Source organism: Rhincodon typus, chromosome 9 (genome assembly GCF_021869965.1).
Source record: "Rhincodon typus isolate 14 chromosome 9, sRhiTyp1.1, whole genome shotgun sequence".
Taxonomy (NCBI): Eukaryota; Metazoa; Chordata; class Chondrichthyes; order Orectolobiformes; family Rhincodontidae; genus Rhincodon; species Rhincodon typus.
Genome location: NC_063340.1, coordinates 63852016 through 63870180, shown reverse-complemented (window position 1 = coordinate 63870180; position 18165 = coordinate 63852016). Strand labels below are relative to the sequence as shown.

General features: G+C 39.7%; 1 protein-coding gene across 2 annotated transcripts in view; it reads left to right on the top strand.

The window, feature by feature from the left end:
- The window catches only part of LOC109921727 (suppressor of cytokine signaling 5), a 56898-nt gene that overhangs the window by 36843 nt on the left and 1890 nt on the right, over positions 1-18165 (top strand). Inside the window, exons 1-2 of one of the 2 annotated variants that reach the window (XM_048601065.1) lie at positions 6157-6287; positions 10601-12163. In XM_048601065.1, coding sequence (XP_048457022.1) covers positions 10616-12163 — 1548 coding nt within the window. In that variant the 5' untranslated portion in view covers positions 6157-6287; positions 10601-10615. Of the gene's footprint in view, positions 1-6156; positions 6288-10600; positions 12164-18165 lie in introns of those variants that run through there. The other variant, XM_048601064.1, reaches the window with a different exon arrangement.

Here is an 18165-nt window from a genome sequence, read left to right as displayed (position 1 = left end):
TCCTCTGATGCTGCTTGGCCTGCTGTGTTCATCCAGCTGTACATCTTGTTATCTCTTAATTGGTTGGCAAGTGGACTCTGGCCAGAAAAGTTTTAATGGTGAACACAACAAAATAGCTCTCTCTCAAATTCTGTTAAATTGAAAAGTGTGAGTTGCCTGGACCATATTCTTTCAGTTATTTACAAACTACATCATCAATGAGTTGGATGAAGGGACAGTGTATTTGGCTAACTTTTTTAATTGAGTTGGGACAAATTTTGGCAGTTGGATATGATGTGGGAAAATATGAACTGGTCTGCTTGGCAGGAAGAAAAATTATTAAATATTATTTAAACAGGTTAGAGAGATTAGATAATTGTGTGCTTGTTTTCCTTGGCGCAGAGGAAACTGAGGGAGGGGGGACATGTTTGGGATGTACAAAATTTAAGGGGCATAGATAGGACAGATAGGAAGGAACTTTTTCCCCTTGGTTGAAAGTAGATTTAAAGTAAGGGCCGTGGGTTTAGAGGAGATGAGAGAGAGCGTTTTTTTTTTCTCACCAAAAAGATGGTGAGAATTGGAAATGCTGACTGTAAGGGTGGTAGAGCTAGAAATTCTCAAAATTTAATAAGTGTTTAGATGTATACTTGCGATACCAAGGCAATGAGCCAAGGGCTGGAAAATGGGATGAGAATAGTTGGGTTCTTGTTTTTGGCAGACACAGACTCAATGGACTTTTCTGTGCTGTCGACCTCTTTGATCACTCTGTACTGGAGTTAGATTCAGAAGTCCTGATATACATGAATCACTCAAACATAGGCAGGTGCAGAAAGTAATTCAGGGGTAAATGGAATGTTGCTTATTGCGAGGGGAATGGAATATAGTTGTAGGGAATTTTTTTGTACAGTAATATAGACTGTTATTGCCTCATTTGGAGTACTGTATACAATTTGTGTCCTTCCTTAATTAAAGGAAGTAGGTGCATTAGAAACAATTCAGAACATTAAATCATACGATACCTGGATTTTGCAGGGGAGGTTTATCTTAGGAGGAAAGGTTGGACAGGCTGGACCTGTATCTGTTGAAGTTTAGAAGTATGAAATGATCTTATTGAAATGCGAAATCCTGAGGGACATGACAAGTTGAATGGTGCTTCCCATTGGGAGAGAATGTAACCACAGGACGCTGCTTAAATATAAAGGTTCTCCTATTCAAGATTGAAATGAGGTAGAATGTTGAGGTTCACAAGGTGTTGGAATGCTCCTCCCAGAGTTTTGTGGAGGCTGGATTGTTAACTCCTTTTTAAGGTATAGGTAGATTCTTGACTAACCAAGGAATCATAGAATCCCTATCAAGTCTGCACTAACCCTCTGAAGAGCATCCCACCCACTCCTAGACTCTCACCACGGTATCCCAAATCACTACTCACCATGGCTAATCCACCTAGCCTGCTGCTCTTGGACACCATGGCAATTTAGCTTGGCCAGTCAACCTAACCTGTACATCTTCGAACTGTGGGAGGAAACCAAAGAACCTGGAGGAAACCCACACAGTCGCCCAATGCTGGAGTTGGACCCGGGTTCCTGGTGCTATAAGGCAGCAGTGCTAACCACTGAGTCATCGTGCTGCCTGTACACGAGCTTCAACCAAATCACCATATTTGAAACTCAAAAGGGGACAGTCCTCGGTCAGATCAAGAGGGACTATGGTCAGTCAGAGGATTGATTTTGTCATCAATAAGGGGAGGTGGTGAGGAGCTCCAGATGATTAAGTAGGAAGTGCAGAGGGCAGAAAGCATTAGCAGTTTAGAGGGATGAAGTGTGTGACAGCCATTGAGGGAAGATGCTGCACGCAATATTGAGCATAGTAGGATATGAGCCTTGGTAGGACATGGGTTCAAAGCTGAGTTATGGAGAGTGTGAGGTAGCAGAGAGAAGATGGTAGCATTTGAAATTGCTGAGTAGAAGTCATTAACCTTCTTGTGGCATTGGAGTATATTCCTCCAAGCTGTGGATATCATACTGACCTGGACAGCTGCTTCAAACCAGGCTGGCAAAATTTGAAATGGTGTACAGTTGAGTTTAAATATGGGTCCCCACGGCTTGAAGACTAATGTCTCAGTAATGGCGAGCAATTCTGGCACTGCTGAACACAAGCTTGTGGTGCTTCCACAGTATAATTTGCATACACAAAGCATTGCTGATTTGAGTTGTCAGCTGCTGATTACATGATTTAAACAAATTGTTCAACAGTATATAACTTGAGTATTGCTGACAAATATGTTGTGGAAACTTTTTGCCTTGCACTTAAGACAATTTGGTTTTCCCCTTAAAATTAGTATTCTTGCAATGTTTATGCTGCATGAAGAGAGAACTAATTAGCAATTGGACACCAGTAGAGGCATTGCCATGGAGAGCGCATCAAGTAATACTACTTGATGGTTAACTACCAGGCTTTGGTTTAAATTGTAAACCAAACTGGCCGACTTGCCAGGGGATTCCCTGGGATATATTCTCTAACCAAACTGTTCAGAGACATAATTGCACCCCTCTGGAGCGGATAGGTGTTGAACCTGGGCCTTCTGGTTCAGGGTTAGGTACACTATCGATGCGCTGTTAATGAATAGCTGTAACCTGGTTTACTGACTTGAAACAGGTGCCATGTGTTCATGTTCTGAGTGCATATGAGCTCACATCAAACAGCACATCCTTTTTGGCTGTTTTGAAGCAAGCAAGGTACTGACTATTCGTTGTTGGTCCATGCTTACAAAACTAGCAACACTGTCCTATGGTACATGTGATTGTTCAGCAAATGGTGGTAATCCTGAATGTCAGCACTTTTCCTTGCACATTCAATTTAGGATTGTCTGTATGGCTAAAAAAATGTGCACTTATCTGTTTCAAAGAAACAAAATAGGTGACAGCCATTGGCTAATTCATCCTTTTGGGAATGCCCTGGGAAATCTGTCTACCTGCATGGTTTAAAAGTTAAACAAAGCCTAGAAGTTAACTGTCAATCAGCAAGAATGGCTGCATTCTTCATGGCATTACCTCTACAGGTCAGGTATCCACTTGGCAAACAATCAGCACTGTTTTCTTATACAGTACTAGTGTTAATTATTCTTCTGAATTGTCCTGATGAGTTCAATGTCAAAAACTTTAATATTTCTTTTCCCAGCAATGCTTTTTTTCAAAAATGGTGTTGAATCAGTTAGTTATACTAACCAGTGCTGTTCACGTAGGATTCCATTTTGTATTAAAATATACTCTTGGCCTATTTTTAATTGGCTGAGTCACTTCTACTGACACTGTTGCAAATAAATTTAATTGTGATCAGTTTCAATGATCTGCTTTTAATCACTTGATTTTATTGTGTGACTAGGTTTAACTTTATTAATTTTTATTATATTAAAATCAAGCAAAGATGAAATTGTAACGCAGTAAACTAAATTGGTTGTTTTTAAATTTTTTGGCTATTTTGGTGTCTGTGGCAGCGTCTGTCTTAAGATGAAAGGTTGACCCATGATGGTCAATTCTTGAGCAGCATCTTGTGCTGTTGAGGAGCTCCACTCTGGCATGGCAGTCTTTAATTCGCTACAGAGGAAGAGAACAGTCAAGAACATGCACTATTCACTGGACCCTCTTAGAGGCCAGCTGAGTTTTTCATTCTTGTGCTCCTCTTCCAACACCCATTCAAACAGTCAACCTCCAGAGGTTACAGCCATCCTGTTTGTCAGAGGTCATGTCTACCATCTTTGGATCTCACATGCAGATATCCTTGTGAAACTGTGGACATCCACTGGGGAGGTGATGGCCAAGTGGTATTATCACAAGACTGTTAATCCAGAGACCCCAGTAATGTTCTGGGGACCCAAGATCAAATCCTGCCATGGCAATGGTAGAGTGTGCATTCAGTAAAATTTTGGAATTGCGTCTGATGACCGTGAAGTCATTGTCGATTTGTCGGAAAAACGCATCTGGTTCACTAATGTCCTTTAGGGAAGGAGACTGCCATCCTTACCTGGTATGACCTACATGTGAGCACAGACCCACAGCAATGTGGTTGACTCTTAACTGCCCTCTAGGCTAGCACCCCTACTTGCCCAGCTAGCAATGCCCGCATCCCAAGAATGAATTAAAACAAAAAATTCACTGTTTGGGAGGTTGTTTTTTTATAGCCGTTGTACACCTGATTGACGTGGCTAAGCTGGCCTGTATATCGCAAATGGAAATGGTAAATCTACCTATTTTGTTCTGGAGGTTGGAAATTGAGCTGTATACATTTGTGATTTTTTTCACTGTAGGAACAGATTTATCTATTATGACATTTCTCTTCTGGATAAGTCAATTGTTCCATTAATGCAACATGCCTTAATTCTTCATACTAATTATTTTGTCTATGCACACTGAAATACAATGGCCAGAATTCCTCTTCCTTCTCATTTGCCTGTCTTTTTTTTCCTGGTGTAATCCATAAACTTGGATTTACTACTAATTAACTACATAAATAATGTTGCCTTGTCCCTGTAACAGGAGTAGGAGAATATCCATTCGTCCATCTTTTCCCTACATGTGTCCCTTATAATTAATCTTGCATGTCCTGAGAATGGGATGCTAGTTTCTATTCTCTGCAGTCCTTTTGCTTCGAGCAACAGTTTGGTCATGCAAAACTGACCTGCTGGTTCACGACTCCAGTAGATCCACTTTTATTCATGCTGCTAGGTCTGTGCACACAATTGTCTGATCTCCAAAGATGACAGCTGATTCCCATTGAGAGTATCTAATCACTTTCTGCAATCGTGTTTTTAATCAGTTGGTGATGTTGATGGATACTTGCAGGGTAAATGGAGAGCTTTGACTTGCTGTGGTGACAAGCTCACTTTCCTGCAAGGAACAGTGGAGATGAGTGCTACTAGAGACTGTATGGATGAACCAAGAACTGGAATATGCAAAACTACAGTAACCAGGCAGTTTAGAGGACTTTATCTAGCCTGGCAGATCATCCATTTGATAAATTTTTAGTTGAAACAAAGTTCTCGACACTGATCTCCTGGGTTCCTCTTTTTGTAATTTCTTTCCAGTCTGAAAACATTTCAAGTGAAATGTCCTTGTTATTTGGCTAATTATTTATTTGATTGCCATTCTTTTGCATCCTGTTCAATGACTTCATTACCTTCACCATTGGCAATGTAGAACCTTTTTTGCATAAGGTTTTCTGAAATGAAGTATCTGATCATCTGTCTCCCTTGGTTGCTATGTTGCTAATATTTTCAAAAAACCTGCAACAGATTCATGTGTTCATTAAGTATTCACCTGCTACGTCTCATGTTTCAGATTTTCCACGATATTGTGCCAACCTATTTTTCTCCTAAGATCAAACTACCCTGCCTGCCCTACATTTTACTATCCTCCATGTGCCTATCCAAGAGTTGCTTAAATGTCCCTAAACTATCTGACTCCACTAATGCTGCCGGCAGCGCATTCCACATGCCCACCACTCTCTGTAAAGAACCTACCTCTGACGTCTCCCCTATACCTTCCTCCAGTCACCTTACAATTATGCCCCCTCGTAATAGTCATTTCCACCCTGGGAAAAAGTCTCTGGCTATCCACTCTATCTATGCCTCATCATCTTGTACACCTCTATCAAGTCACCTCTCATCCTCCTTCGCTCCAATGAAAAAAGCCGTAGCTCCCTTAACCTCTCCTCGTAAGACCTGCCCTCCAGTCCAGGCAGCATCCTGGTAAATCTCCTCTGCACCCTCTCTAACGCTTCCACATCCTTCCTATAATGAGGCGACCAGAACTGAACACACTATTCCAAGTGTGGTCTAACCAGGGTTATGCCCCAACACTGGAAAGATGAATTGAGTGCATGTTTTAAGTAGAAAATAGCAACTTAGAGGTGAAAGAAACAATTTGTACTGAGCAGATGTGAACTAGAGCAGCATGGAGTAAGTTTATTCAACTAGAATACTTCCTTGTTAGTTATTCCATCTATATTCCCTATTTCTTCTCCTTTCTTCCTCCATTAATGAAATGAATATTCCTTGGTGTGCAGGGTCTAATCTTGTGCACTGTATTATTCACTGCTTCTTACACCCAGGTTGTTACTAATTAACTACATAATTAATGTTGCCTTGTCCCTGTAACAGGAGTGGGAGAATATCCGTCTGTCCGTCTTTTCCCTACATGTGTCCCTGTATGTATTTCCTGAGTCCTCCAGTAGGTGGAATGAATGAACACTTTGGGACTATGTCAATTTAAAATTAAGAACTTGATTCATTTAGAAGAAAAGCAGGCAAACAGGTTAGTAACTCCATATTTGCTTTTGAACTCCAGTTCTTCTGTAACATTCACAAAAATGTCAATGTGATCTCAAATAGCAATTTTAGTTTTTTTGGTTTTATTTTTATTTCTTCTTAGTCTCTGCTGTAAAACTTTAAGTTAATGCAAGATTTCAGCAGAAAATTGTCATTTGAGCCCTTTGAAGAAGATATCCCCACAAGTGGATCTTTATTTAGGACAAGAAGGGGAACAACCTATCCCTACTTTTAGGTAAGAATGTAAGAAATAGGGGCAGGAGTAGATCATGGGGCTCCCAAAATCTTCTAGACCATTGAATATGACTATGGCTTAACTGATCTTGACCTTCTTCATTGTTCCACCTGTTCCTCTCAACCTTTGGATTTTCTAGTTGTCTGACTTGGCCTCCGAGCTATTCAGTGACTTGCCCTCTAAAGCTGCCCAGTTTGGAGAATTCCATAAATGTATGACCCTTGAAAGAAATTTCACTTCATCTAAGCCTTACACGTTTAACCACTTCTTTTGAAATTACACTATTTCTAGATTTCCCTTACATGGGGGAACATCTTTTTACCATCTACCCTGTCAAGTCTTCTCAGAATCTTGTTTCAATACACTTGCTTCATTCTTCTCATGGAATGATTATAGACTCAACCTTGCCTCGTAAGACAGCTCCAGCATCCCAGAAATTAGTAGTAGTTCATTGGTGGGGGGGGGGGGCATCAAAGCAACTTCAGTAATAAACTAAAACCGAAAGAACTGCGGATGCTGTAAATTAGGAACAAAAACAAAGTTTCTGCAAGAGCTCAGCAGGTCTGGTAGCATCTGTGGGCTTAAAAAAACAGTTAACGTTTCCGGTCCGGTGACCCTTCGTTCTGAGGAAGGGTCACCGGACCCAAAACGTTAACTCTGTTTGTTTTCACAGATGCTGCCAGACCTGCTGAACTCTTCCAGAAACTTTGTTTTTGCTCAATAATAAATTCTTGTTCAGTATAGGATTTCAAAGCAACCCAAGAAGTCCACCATTTTAAAAGGAGTTTGCTGCATCTAGTAAGTTCATCTTCAGTCTCCATTTCCGTTGTGACAAATCAGGTTCTTAATCTTCAATAATATTGATGTTAAAGTATCAATTTTAAATTATTTAAGATATCCTCAAAGCCATACATTAGGTCATTATGGCAATGGCAGATATTAAGTCTTGAATTAAAATAGACTGAAACAGTAGTGGGAGTGGGTATTGTTTCAAAAGCATCCAAGCACTTGCACTTTAGGATTGCGTTTTCACATGAAGTCAGTTTCAACGTGTTGGGTTAACAAACAAGATCAATAATATTAGACATAGTAGGGACTGCAGATGCTGGAGAATCCAAGACAACAAGGTGCAGAGCTGGATGAACACAGCTGGCCAAACAGCATCATAGGAGCAAAAAGGCTGACGTTTCGGGCCTAGACCCTTCATCAGAAATGGGGGAGGGGAAGGGGGTTCTGAAATAAATAGGGAGAGAGGGGGAGGCGGATAGAAGATGGATAGAGGAGAAGATAGGTGGAGAAGAAACAGACAGGTCGAAGAGGTGGGGATGGAGCCAGTAAAGGTGAGTGTAGGTGGGGAGTTAGGGTGGGGGTTGGTCAGTCCAGGGAAGACGGACAGGTCAAGGAGGCGGGGATGAGGCTGGTAGGTAGGAGATGCGGGTGCAGCTTGAGGTGGGAGGAGGGCATAGGTGGGAGGAAGAACAGGTTAGGGAGGCGGGGATCAGCTGGGCTGGTTTTGGGATGCAGTGGGGGGAGGGGAGATTTTGAAGCTTGTGAAATCCACATTGATACCATTGCACATTGAAACAACTGCACCTCCCAGTCGCGAACCATTTCAACTCCCCCTCCCATTCCTCAGACGACATGTCCATCCTGGGCCTCCTACAGTGCCACAACGATGCCACCCGAAGGTTGCAGGAACAGCAACTCATATTCCGCTTGGGAACCCTGCAGCCCAATGGTATCAATGTGGATTTCACAAGCTTCAAAATCTCCCCTCCCCCCACCGCATCCCAAAATCAGCCCAGCTCGTCCCCGCCTCCCTAACCTGTTCTTCCTCCCACCTATCCCCTCCTCCCATCTCAAGCTGCACCCCCATCTCCTACCTACTAACCTCATCCCGCCCCCTTGACCTGTCCATCCTCCCTGGACTGACCTATCCCCTCCCTAACTCCCCACCTACACTCACCTTTACTGGCTCCATCCCCGCCTCTTTGACCTGTCTGTCTCCTCTCCACCTATCCTCTCCTCTATCCATCTTCTTTCCGCCTCCCCCTCTCCCTATTTATTTCAGAACCCCCTTCCCCTCCCCCATTTCTGATGAAGGGTCTAGGCCTGAAACGTCAGCCTTTTTGCTCCTATGATGCTGCTTGGCCTGCTGTGTTCATCCAGCTCTGCACCTTTTGTCTCAGATCAATAATATTGATGGGTCTGAATTGCCTTCCAAAGCAAATATATCCCTCATGGAATATATGAAAAGGAATAGTTTCAACTATTGTATGTTTTTTGCGAATGAATGACTGAACACAGACATCCAGCAGTCTATATCGGTCTATTTGGATGCAGTATGTTCCAAAGAGGATACTAAATTTCATATTTGAACCATTTGAAATGAAAATGTTGTGACATATGCATATTAGGAACAACTTTCTTTTCCTGCATGTAATATCTGTTATGGAGTTGTAACACAGTACAGTAAGTTCACCCTTTTGGGAGATATCTAGTCATAACTAAATTGCCACATTAGCTATAACTTGCATGTTGGAACATCTCTCTGGGAATAAGCTATTTATTCCTTGTGAAGATCATGCCATTTGGTTCAATGGGTTAGATCAGTAGCCAGTCTGTCCCAGCTGAATAAGTTAAACTACATCTTGCAAAATACCATACCTTCAAAAAGGCTAGCAGAGAGAACACTTTTTTTTGGAAAAAATAACATACTGTGGTTAAAGTTAAGATACAGTTTCATTTTGAAGGGTTCGTCCAAAAATTAAGTTGTGAACACCCATTCTTAACTTCTCTTAAAACTTACATTTTGAGTAATACTTTAGTGTTGTCATTTAGATTGAGCACAGGGTTGCAAGGTTTGAGCTATAGAGAGAGTCTGAATAGGATGGGGCTGTTTTCCCTAGAGCGTCAGGCTGAGTGATGACATCTATAGAGGTTTATAAAAATCATGAAGGGCATGGATAGGGTGAATAGCCAAGGACTCTTCCCCAGGGTAGGGGAGTTCAAAAGAACATCTTTCAAGCATGTGTGCAGACAACAATATCCTTCTCCTGGAAGGCGCAGGTTTAAGGTGAGAGGGGAAAGATTTAAAAGGAACCTGAGGGGCAGCTTTTTCAGAGGGTGGTGCATGTATGGAATGAGCTGCCAGAGGAAGTGGTGGAGGCTGGTACAGTTACAAGATTTAAAACTCATTTGGATGTGTCCATGAGTAGGAAGAATTTAAAGGGATACGGGCCAAATGCTGGCAAATGGACTGGGTTAATTTAGAATATCTGGTCGACATGGATGAGTTGGACTCAAGGGTCTGTTTCCATTCTGTACAACTCTACAACTATGATTTGTGAAGGTGTTCACGCCAACTTTCTGCGGAGTTTTGCAGGCCAGTCACATTACCAATAAGTTGATTTTACAAAATGCGAGTGAAATGTCCGAGTCCTTAAAATCATCCAGTTCCTTTATCTGATGTTCCAGTGGTTTAGTTGATGTAAAGCATCTCATTTTACTGCCTGGAAAGGGGCAACACTCTCCTGGTGTCTTGGCCAGTGTTCCTGTCTAATCAGCATAAATGGAAACAGATTAATTGGCTATTCCTCCCATTTTTAGTTCATCAGATTTTTGCTTTTTGCAAGTTGGTGGCTATGTGTGTCTATAAATGACTGCATTTCAAAAGTAATAGTGTCTGGAGTAGTTTGCTATTTTGATTTGCTGTAGTACCAAATGAATGCAGATTTTACTGCTGGCTTAATTCTAGTTTTATTGCAAATGGAGAAGTCTTTAGAATTTACTGAGACTTGGTATTGTTCATCTAGACTAAATCTGCCTGTTCTTTTTATCAGTGAAAAGGTTTAGAGAATGGAATTCAGTTATGCAAATGAATGTATGAAAAATTCTGTTTGCACAGGAATTCCATTCAATTCCAGAATTGCATTTATTTTGATATGCATTCAGACGGTCTCTAATTTTCTGGTTTACAGAAACTTTGGTACAGGATTAGATATAGCTTTATTTTTGAACTGTTGTTCAGTTTGTTTTAATATATTTCTCTTGTGTCCTTTTAGATACGTGATTAACCTATGGATAAAGTTGGAAAGATGTGGAGCAATTTAAAATACAGATGTCAGAACCTTTTTGTTAATGAAGTTGGAGGCAGAAATGAAAACGACTTCAACTGTCCAAAATGTTTGGTCAGTAAAAATGTAAGTGTACAAGTTGGTGATTTGCCTCAGCAAGGTTTCAGTCCATTAAATAGAAATGGAACTATGCCACTGGTTGCAGACAGAAGGAATAGAAATTGTGTTTCTGACATCCCAGAGATTGTTGAAGCTGATTTAGATAAAGAGAATGAGAACTTACCTACTACACAAGATTCTCACCTTGTTCGAAGAGACTCTTACTCCCGTCATGCTCCATGGGGTGGAAAGAAGAAGCATTCTTGCTCTACAAAAATGCAAATGTCATTTGATATAGATAAACGCTTTAGTCGGACAAGATGTGCGTTACAGAGACGTGAAAGACGATATGGTGTAAGTTCTATACATGATATGGATAATTTATCTAATCGGAGTATGACACGGCAATCTATACGCCAGCGATTGCAAGAAACTGTGGGACTGTGTTTTCCACTACGAACACGCAATAAACAGTCAAAGAGCTTATTCTCCAGCAGGAGAAAAATATTGCTGTCTGAACTCATGCTTGAAAGATGTCCTTTTCCAGCTGGATCAGACCTAGCGCAAAAATGGCATCTTATTAAGCAGCACACTGCTCCTGTGAGCTCACAGTCAGCCTGTTGGCTTGAGACATTTGATCCAACATTTGCTTCTGCAGAAGATGAAGAAGATAGACTTCGCGAAAGGCGTAGGCTCAGCATTGAAGAAGGAGTCGATCCTCCTCCCAATGCTCTTATACATACCTTTGAATCAACTGCACAAATTAATCAAACATACAAGCTGGGACCAAAGTTAGCTCCTGGGATGAGTGAACTTTCTGGTGACAGTCGTGCAATAACAAATGGCGATTGGGACTCTGAAGAAGATACCACGACTCTCTGTCTCCAGGCACGCAAACAGAAACCACGGCAGGTGGCAGGAGAAAACATCAGTCACTCTACCAAACCTGGGCCCTGGAAAGTGCACACGCAAATTGATTACATTCATTGCCTGGTACCAGACCTCCTACAGATTACGAGTAACTCTTGTTACTGGGGAGTGATGGATCGTTATGAAGCTGAGGCTCTTCTTGATGGCAAGCCTGAAGGTACTTTTTTACTCAGGGACTCCGCACAAGAGGATTACCTTTTCTCTGTGAGCTTCCGCCGTTATAACCGCTCTTTGCATGCAAGGATTGAGCAATGGAATCACAATTTTAGTTTTGATGCCCATGACCCCTGTGTTTTTCACTCTTCCACTGTAACTGGCCTTCTGGAACATTATAAAGATCCCAGCTCGTGCATGTTTTTTGAACCTTTGCTTACTGTTCCACTGACCAGGACTCTTCCTTTCAGTCTGCAGTACATCTGCCGTGCAGCTATCTGCAACTGTACAACGTATGATGGAATAGATGCACTTCCACTTCCTCCACCTCTACAAGAGTATCTGAAAGAGTACCATTACAAGCAAAAAGTAAGGGTGCGATGGCTGGAATGAGAGTCATTTAACGGTCAAATGAGAAGTGCACCCAATGATCCTTGGCTCTATTAAATTGCCAAAAATTGCATACTCATTGAATATGTATTGGAACGTCTATTCAATAAGAATTCTTTCTGAATTACTTGGGCTTGAATTGACTTAATATGTGGTTTCTCTTTCAGGTACTTGAGCACTTTGTGGTGTCAGATTTTTAGTGCATACCACTGTTCTACCTGCAAATTAATGTGCATATATTTATTATGTTGGCCTTTAGGGATTTACTAGCTTTTATAGTTGTCTATGTGCAGGATATGGTCAAATCAAAATCATTTGATTAGGGCAACTGTGGAGCTCTGTAAAATTGAAGCTGAAGCAACATGTAGTATGCACATTTACTACAGGATCTTGGAAATCATGTGATGGAGTTCAAATTAACTTAATGAGGCCACCCTTTTAGAGATCAAACACTACTTGTGTTGAATTGGCATTCTGGTAATTAGCCTGGATGATTTTAGTCAAACTGGAAAGATTTAATTTTTGTTTGGATGTATACAAAGATTTCTTTTTTTTTAATGCATTCTTTGGAATGGTTTCAAGATACTGGTTGTGTCTGTAATAGTGCAGCTCAAGTGCTTAATTGGGTGTGTACAGTACTGCACTATCTTTTGAGAGCGGGTGTTAAATTGAGGAGTTGTTAGTTCGCACCTGTGGATGAAAAAGATCCCTTAACACTATATTTTGAAAAGTAAGTGTTATCGCAATCTCATACCTAATATTTGTCCCTTACATAGTGTCAGTTTAAAAATATGTTGCTGTTTGAGGGAGCTTGCTGCACAAATCGGCTGCACGTTTCTTGCAGACTCACTGTGACCACCATTCAGAAGAACTTCATTGGCTGTAAAGCACTTTGGGATGTCCTGAGGTTGTGAAAGCCACTGCATTAGGATCATTGTCTGATTTTTTTTTTTTAAGATTGTCATCTTGAAATAATTTCCATGCATTTCTTTTTAAGAGAATGGGCAGTTTTTATTTTGTTCTTTCCTTAGTAGCAGTTGTCCTGATGGACATCAGCAAAGCTGGCTCTTGCAATTTTTGTATCATTTCCCAAATTAAAATTAGTTGACAATGAGTGACCACAGGTTATCACTTGATAGTTGTCATTTAGATTCTCTAATGTAAAGATCTGCCTGAATAGTGTAGGAGAAACTTTTTAATAGCTGAGATGTCAGTGAAAAAAATCTCAATTGACTTTAGAAATTCAAAAAGAACATTTTGTACATTTTATCTAATAGCCTGCAAGCAGGAATCCAGACTGTAAGCGGTGTAGTTGGAGTATAACTTTACTTTGGCAGTTAAAGATGAGCATTGGACCAGAATATAAATTTAAACAAGTGTGAAGAACAATTAAAACTGATGAGAGAAAAACAACATGACAATGCCCACAAGCTTTCTTTGAAATTTGGTAGGTAAGAGCTTACATGTACAAACACCTAGGGACTTGTAAAACCACAGGGTTCCACGTTAAGGTAGAGGAGGATGAGCTTTGAGCAGTTTTCACTTCCTGTTTTGGTTTATAATTAGGAAATTGCATGTCCTTGCAATTTTATTTATAGTTACTACACCCTATTCTTAAGTACTTTTTGCAATGAAATGAAGACATCAGCAATTTCTCCCACTAATAAAACATCACAGAACACAGAATAATGAACCATCTGCCCCTCTTTGCAAATGATTTTCCTCCTTTTTTGCTGCTTTGATGAATATGGGGCCACTTCCAAATATAGTGAGCAGGAGTAAGGTCAGTCTTTCTAACAGTTAATAAGTTTCTGGTGACTAAATTTTTATTTAGGGTGTTTGCATTTTGAAAGTGACCATTAGATTATTTGGGACCCAAGACTAAAAATAAATGAAATTTAAAACACGAATTTAATATTTTAGTAAGTATCCAGAAAAGCAATTTTATTTTAGTTTTGATGTTTTCCATAAAGGTGAAAACTATAATCTGTTATCCTTTTTTAATTAGCCCACTTTGTCGTAACTAGTGACCATTTTCCCTTGAAGACCTGCAGCAATGTGGTTACCCTTAACTGTCTGCTGGCCAGCCAGTGAGACCCTGATCATGTGAATGAATGAGTAAAAGAAAAGAATGCGCCTCCAGGAGTGTTTTACTTTCACGTTCTGTTTCAATCAAAACTTTTGAACTACCCACTACTTGGATGTAGGGAAAATGTTAATTATGTATTGGCTCCAAAAATAATAACTGATGCTTTTTAAATCCAGCCACGTTCTTGAGATAAATGAAATTTGTTCAATACTGACCAGAAGCTTGATGGTTGTTCTATAAAATGCTGTGATTCTTAGCTTTTTTTACTAAACAGCCATGTTAGACTGCCTTTGCAATTTTGGTTATGTGCAGCTCATTTCTATCCAAAATCAGCTTATTTGGTCCCGTGTTCTGCAGCTTGCATGTCGCATGCTATGTATCTTTCTTGTGTGACGAAGGAAAAAGCAGCATTTAGCAGAATTGCTTTACGTTGTAGGAAAAAGTGGGCACAAACTGTTATTTTGTTGAACCAGATTATTTCTCATCCTTGTCAAATTTTAAATCAATACATGTGCAGCCAGGATTTCAGTTTGACTGCTTACGATACTGGAAGGTGCCAATTTAATAAATTCAATCAGATTCAGTTTCCAGGTAAAGTAGGAAGTGTAACAATGAAATCTGCTTTTAAAAACAAATTGTCGATTCTTCAATTCCGTGTTTTAAGATTTACCTTTGTTTTTTGCAAGTCTTGCTTTAATAGCACAATTGTATATTTGGTATGCTGCACAAGTACATCCTGAAAAATCCTTAGCCATCCTATGTCTTTTTATTTTAAGAGTTGTATGCTTATTTGTGGACTATTGCCCACAAGTGCTGTGAAGCTGAACTTTATCACATCAAAATGCTTTCAGATTGTTGGTTTGTTTCAAATTCTTACTAAACTATTCATAAACTTTGTAAATACAGTTAGTTCACATTTGTTCTCAGTCCATTCTATATGTTAGAATGGAGATCTGCTTCTTACCATACATTTGATCACATTTTGTTAATGTCTTACTGAATGTGTGCAACATGCACATTTTAAGTTGTAACTGTTTGTCACCAACATAGCTAACCTCCCACAATTGTGTATATATGTATCCCAACTGCAATTTTTTAATCTTCTTTTCTATACCTGCAGAAGGTTACTAAATTAATCTAAGATTGTCTGCAAAGCCACCGTCTTCATGTTGAGCCCTGGTGATGCATGTTCCTAAATTGTACAATTGGTTCAACTGTGTAAATTTGTTCTCTTCAGTATCTGAAATTGTGTTTGTGTGGAACTCTGATTAAGATTACCTGATTTACTGACTTAAGGTGCTTTTGGAAGCAATAATTTGTTTAAAGAACATGCCTGTCAGGTGTTCTGTGGTGATCTTTGAATTTGAAGCATGATATGCTGTACTATTTTTCCAACTAAAAGGATCTTGCTGGACAGTTTCTCAATTTCTGACTTAGCATTTTACTCAGGTTAAGAGGCTTGGCGAAGAGAATGTGGTCCAAAACCCTTTATCTAGAAATAACTAATTATTTCTCTCACCTTTTTAAAATCTGATCAGAATCTTGGCTTTTCAGGAAAAAAGATAAATCTGAAGCAGCATTTTGTTTCTCTGAAGGTTTCACATCAAGTGAGAATGCAACTGAAATAAAACTTGATTTTTGTTAATCGATCTTTCATGTACAAATAGGATATTGCTCGTCTAACGAGCAAAATCAATGCATGATATTGTTCCTTTTGAGAATCTTTCTCTGTGGATGGAGAATAATCTCCAATAAAATACTGTACTTCAGGTGAATCAAAGACATGCACCTGTTCTGGTGGCATTATTCAAAGAATGGGGAACTCTTTTCTGTTGAGTTTAGCATGTCTCTTCGGTACCATCCAAACTAGATTAACTGGTCACTTATCTGTTGGATGTTTGCAAAATGGTGCTAATCTGGATAATTTGCTGTGTTTACCTGTCTATCACTTACACTTAAAGCAATTTTTCTATAAATGCTTGAAGACATTTTGATATGAACAACATTGTAAATGTACATAATTACTTTTCATCTGGGTGTGTTCTTATATCATTTAGACCAATGAGTAGTGGTCTTTTGGGGCCTGCACCAGCCAATTGCACTAGTTTCTAATTCGTGCAAGTTTCAGATTTTATTCAAAAGTTCAATAGTTGATTATGTATCTTTTCTAATTAAATATCTTAATGTCTTTTTTGTGCCTTCGTTATTGCACAGGTTTTCATATTTTTAAACTCTTATTTTTATGTGGAGGGTTTACAAATGAGCAAATAAATCTCAATTTTAAGTAACCAGTATCTCTATATAGGAAACCTTCACAAACTGAACTCCCTTCCAGCAAACCCCTAATTTTTGAGCTGTTTTCATTCTTGTATTCAGAACTCGTGTTACATTTGAACCTCAACTGTTTGATCCAGAGCAACTTGTAGACTTCCTAGTTAGGTGGAGATCATCAACCTGCCAAGTCACAAATTTCTATGATATGGCATTAATTAATTCTCAGTGAGATAATACTGCCCTGTATGTGCATGCAAACTGGACAGCATTTGAACACTTCCCACCAAGATTCCAGACTAAGGTTTTTACAGTAACATTTAAATTCAAGTTGAGCTTTTGGTGACAATTGTATCAATTTAATAGCTCTTTATGGCCTGAAGGCAAACAATTCATGTGGATTACATACAATTTTTTGTCATTTTCAAGCTCCTTTTAGAGGCTGCATCTTAATTTGTTTGCAGATCTAGATTGCACAGATATATTTAATGGATTTTAATCAAAAACTATTCAAAAACTGATTCAATACAGTTAAATGTATCAATAGTAGATGTTGGCTAAGCTCTGAAAATTTGTTTTGTTTTGGGGTGGGGGGAGAGAAAATGAAAATCTCAATAGCTCCAAATTCACAAGGAGTTTTTCAAAAAGATGAGATGGTATAATTTTAATATTGTCTTGGGTGGGGCCAGTTAAGATGATACAACCTTATAGTTCAATACAATAATACATTACAGTACAGCACAGGAACAGGCCCTGAGGCCCTTCAAGTCTGTGCTGATTCCTAGTCCTTATTTAGACCTGCTACTTATTGCCTATTTGCTTATCTATCCCTCTGTTTGTCTCGCATTCATGTGTCTATCAAGATAAAACTTAAGCATTGCTAATGTGCCTGCTTCCACCACCTCCATTGGCAGTGCATTCCAGGCACGCATCACCATCCGTGTGAAAATTTTTCCCTGCACTTCTCTGCCAAACCTGACCCCCTCTCGCCTTGAACCTGTGCCGTCTTGCAGTTGACCTTTCCACTCTGGAAGAAAAAGCCTCCAACTATCCACTATTTATGCCCCTCTTTAATTTTGTAGACCTCTATCAGGCCACCCCTTTAGCCTCTGTCTTTTTCCAGTGAAAACAATCTGAGTTTATCCAAATTCTCATAACTAAAATCCTCCAGACCAGGCAAGATCCTGGTAAACCACCTCTGCACCTTCTCTAAAGCATGCACATCCTCTGGTAGTGTGATGACCAGAACTGCACACAATATTCCAAATGTGACCTAACTGAAGTTTGATATTGAACTACGTTAACTTTTAGCACTCTGAATCAAATCTTTAATGATCGGATGAAAATAAGCCATCTAGTTTCAGTGGCCATTCTAAACTCTGAATTAGGGCAGCCTCAGTCCAGTTCTGATGAAACTGGGTCTACAGCACAAAGCTGCTGTTGAAATGGCACCCAGTGGCCATAAGGATTGCTAACGTGGAAATTGAATTTCTATGAATTAATTTAAATCTTGGCAAAATATTGCACTGATGTTTTTGGAGATAATAGGAACTGCAGATGCTGAAGAATCTGAGATAACAAGGTGTAGAGCTGGATGAACACAGCAGGCCAAGCAGCATCA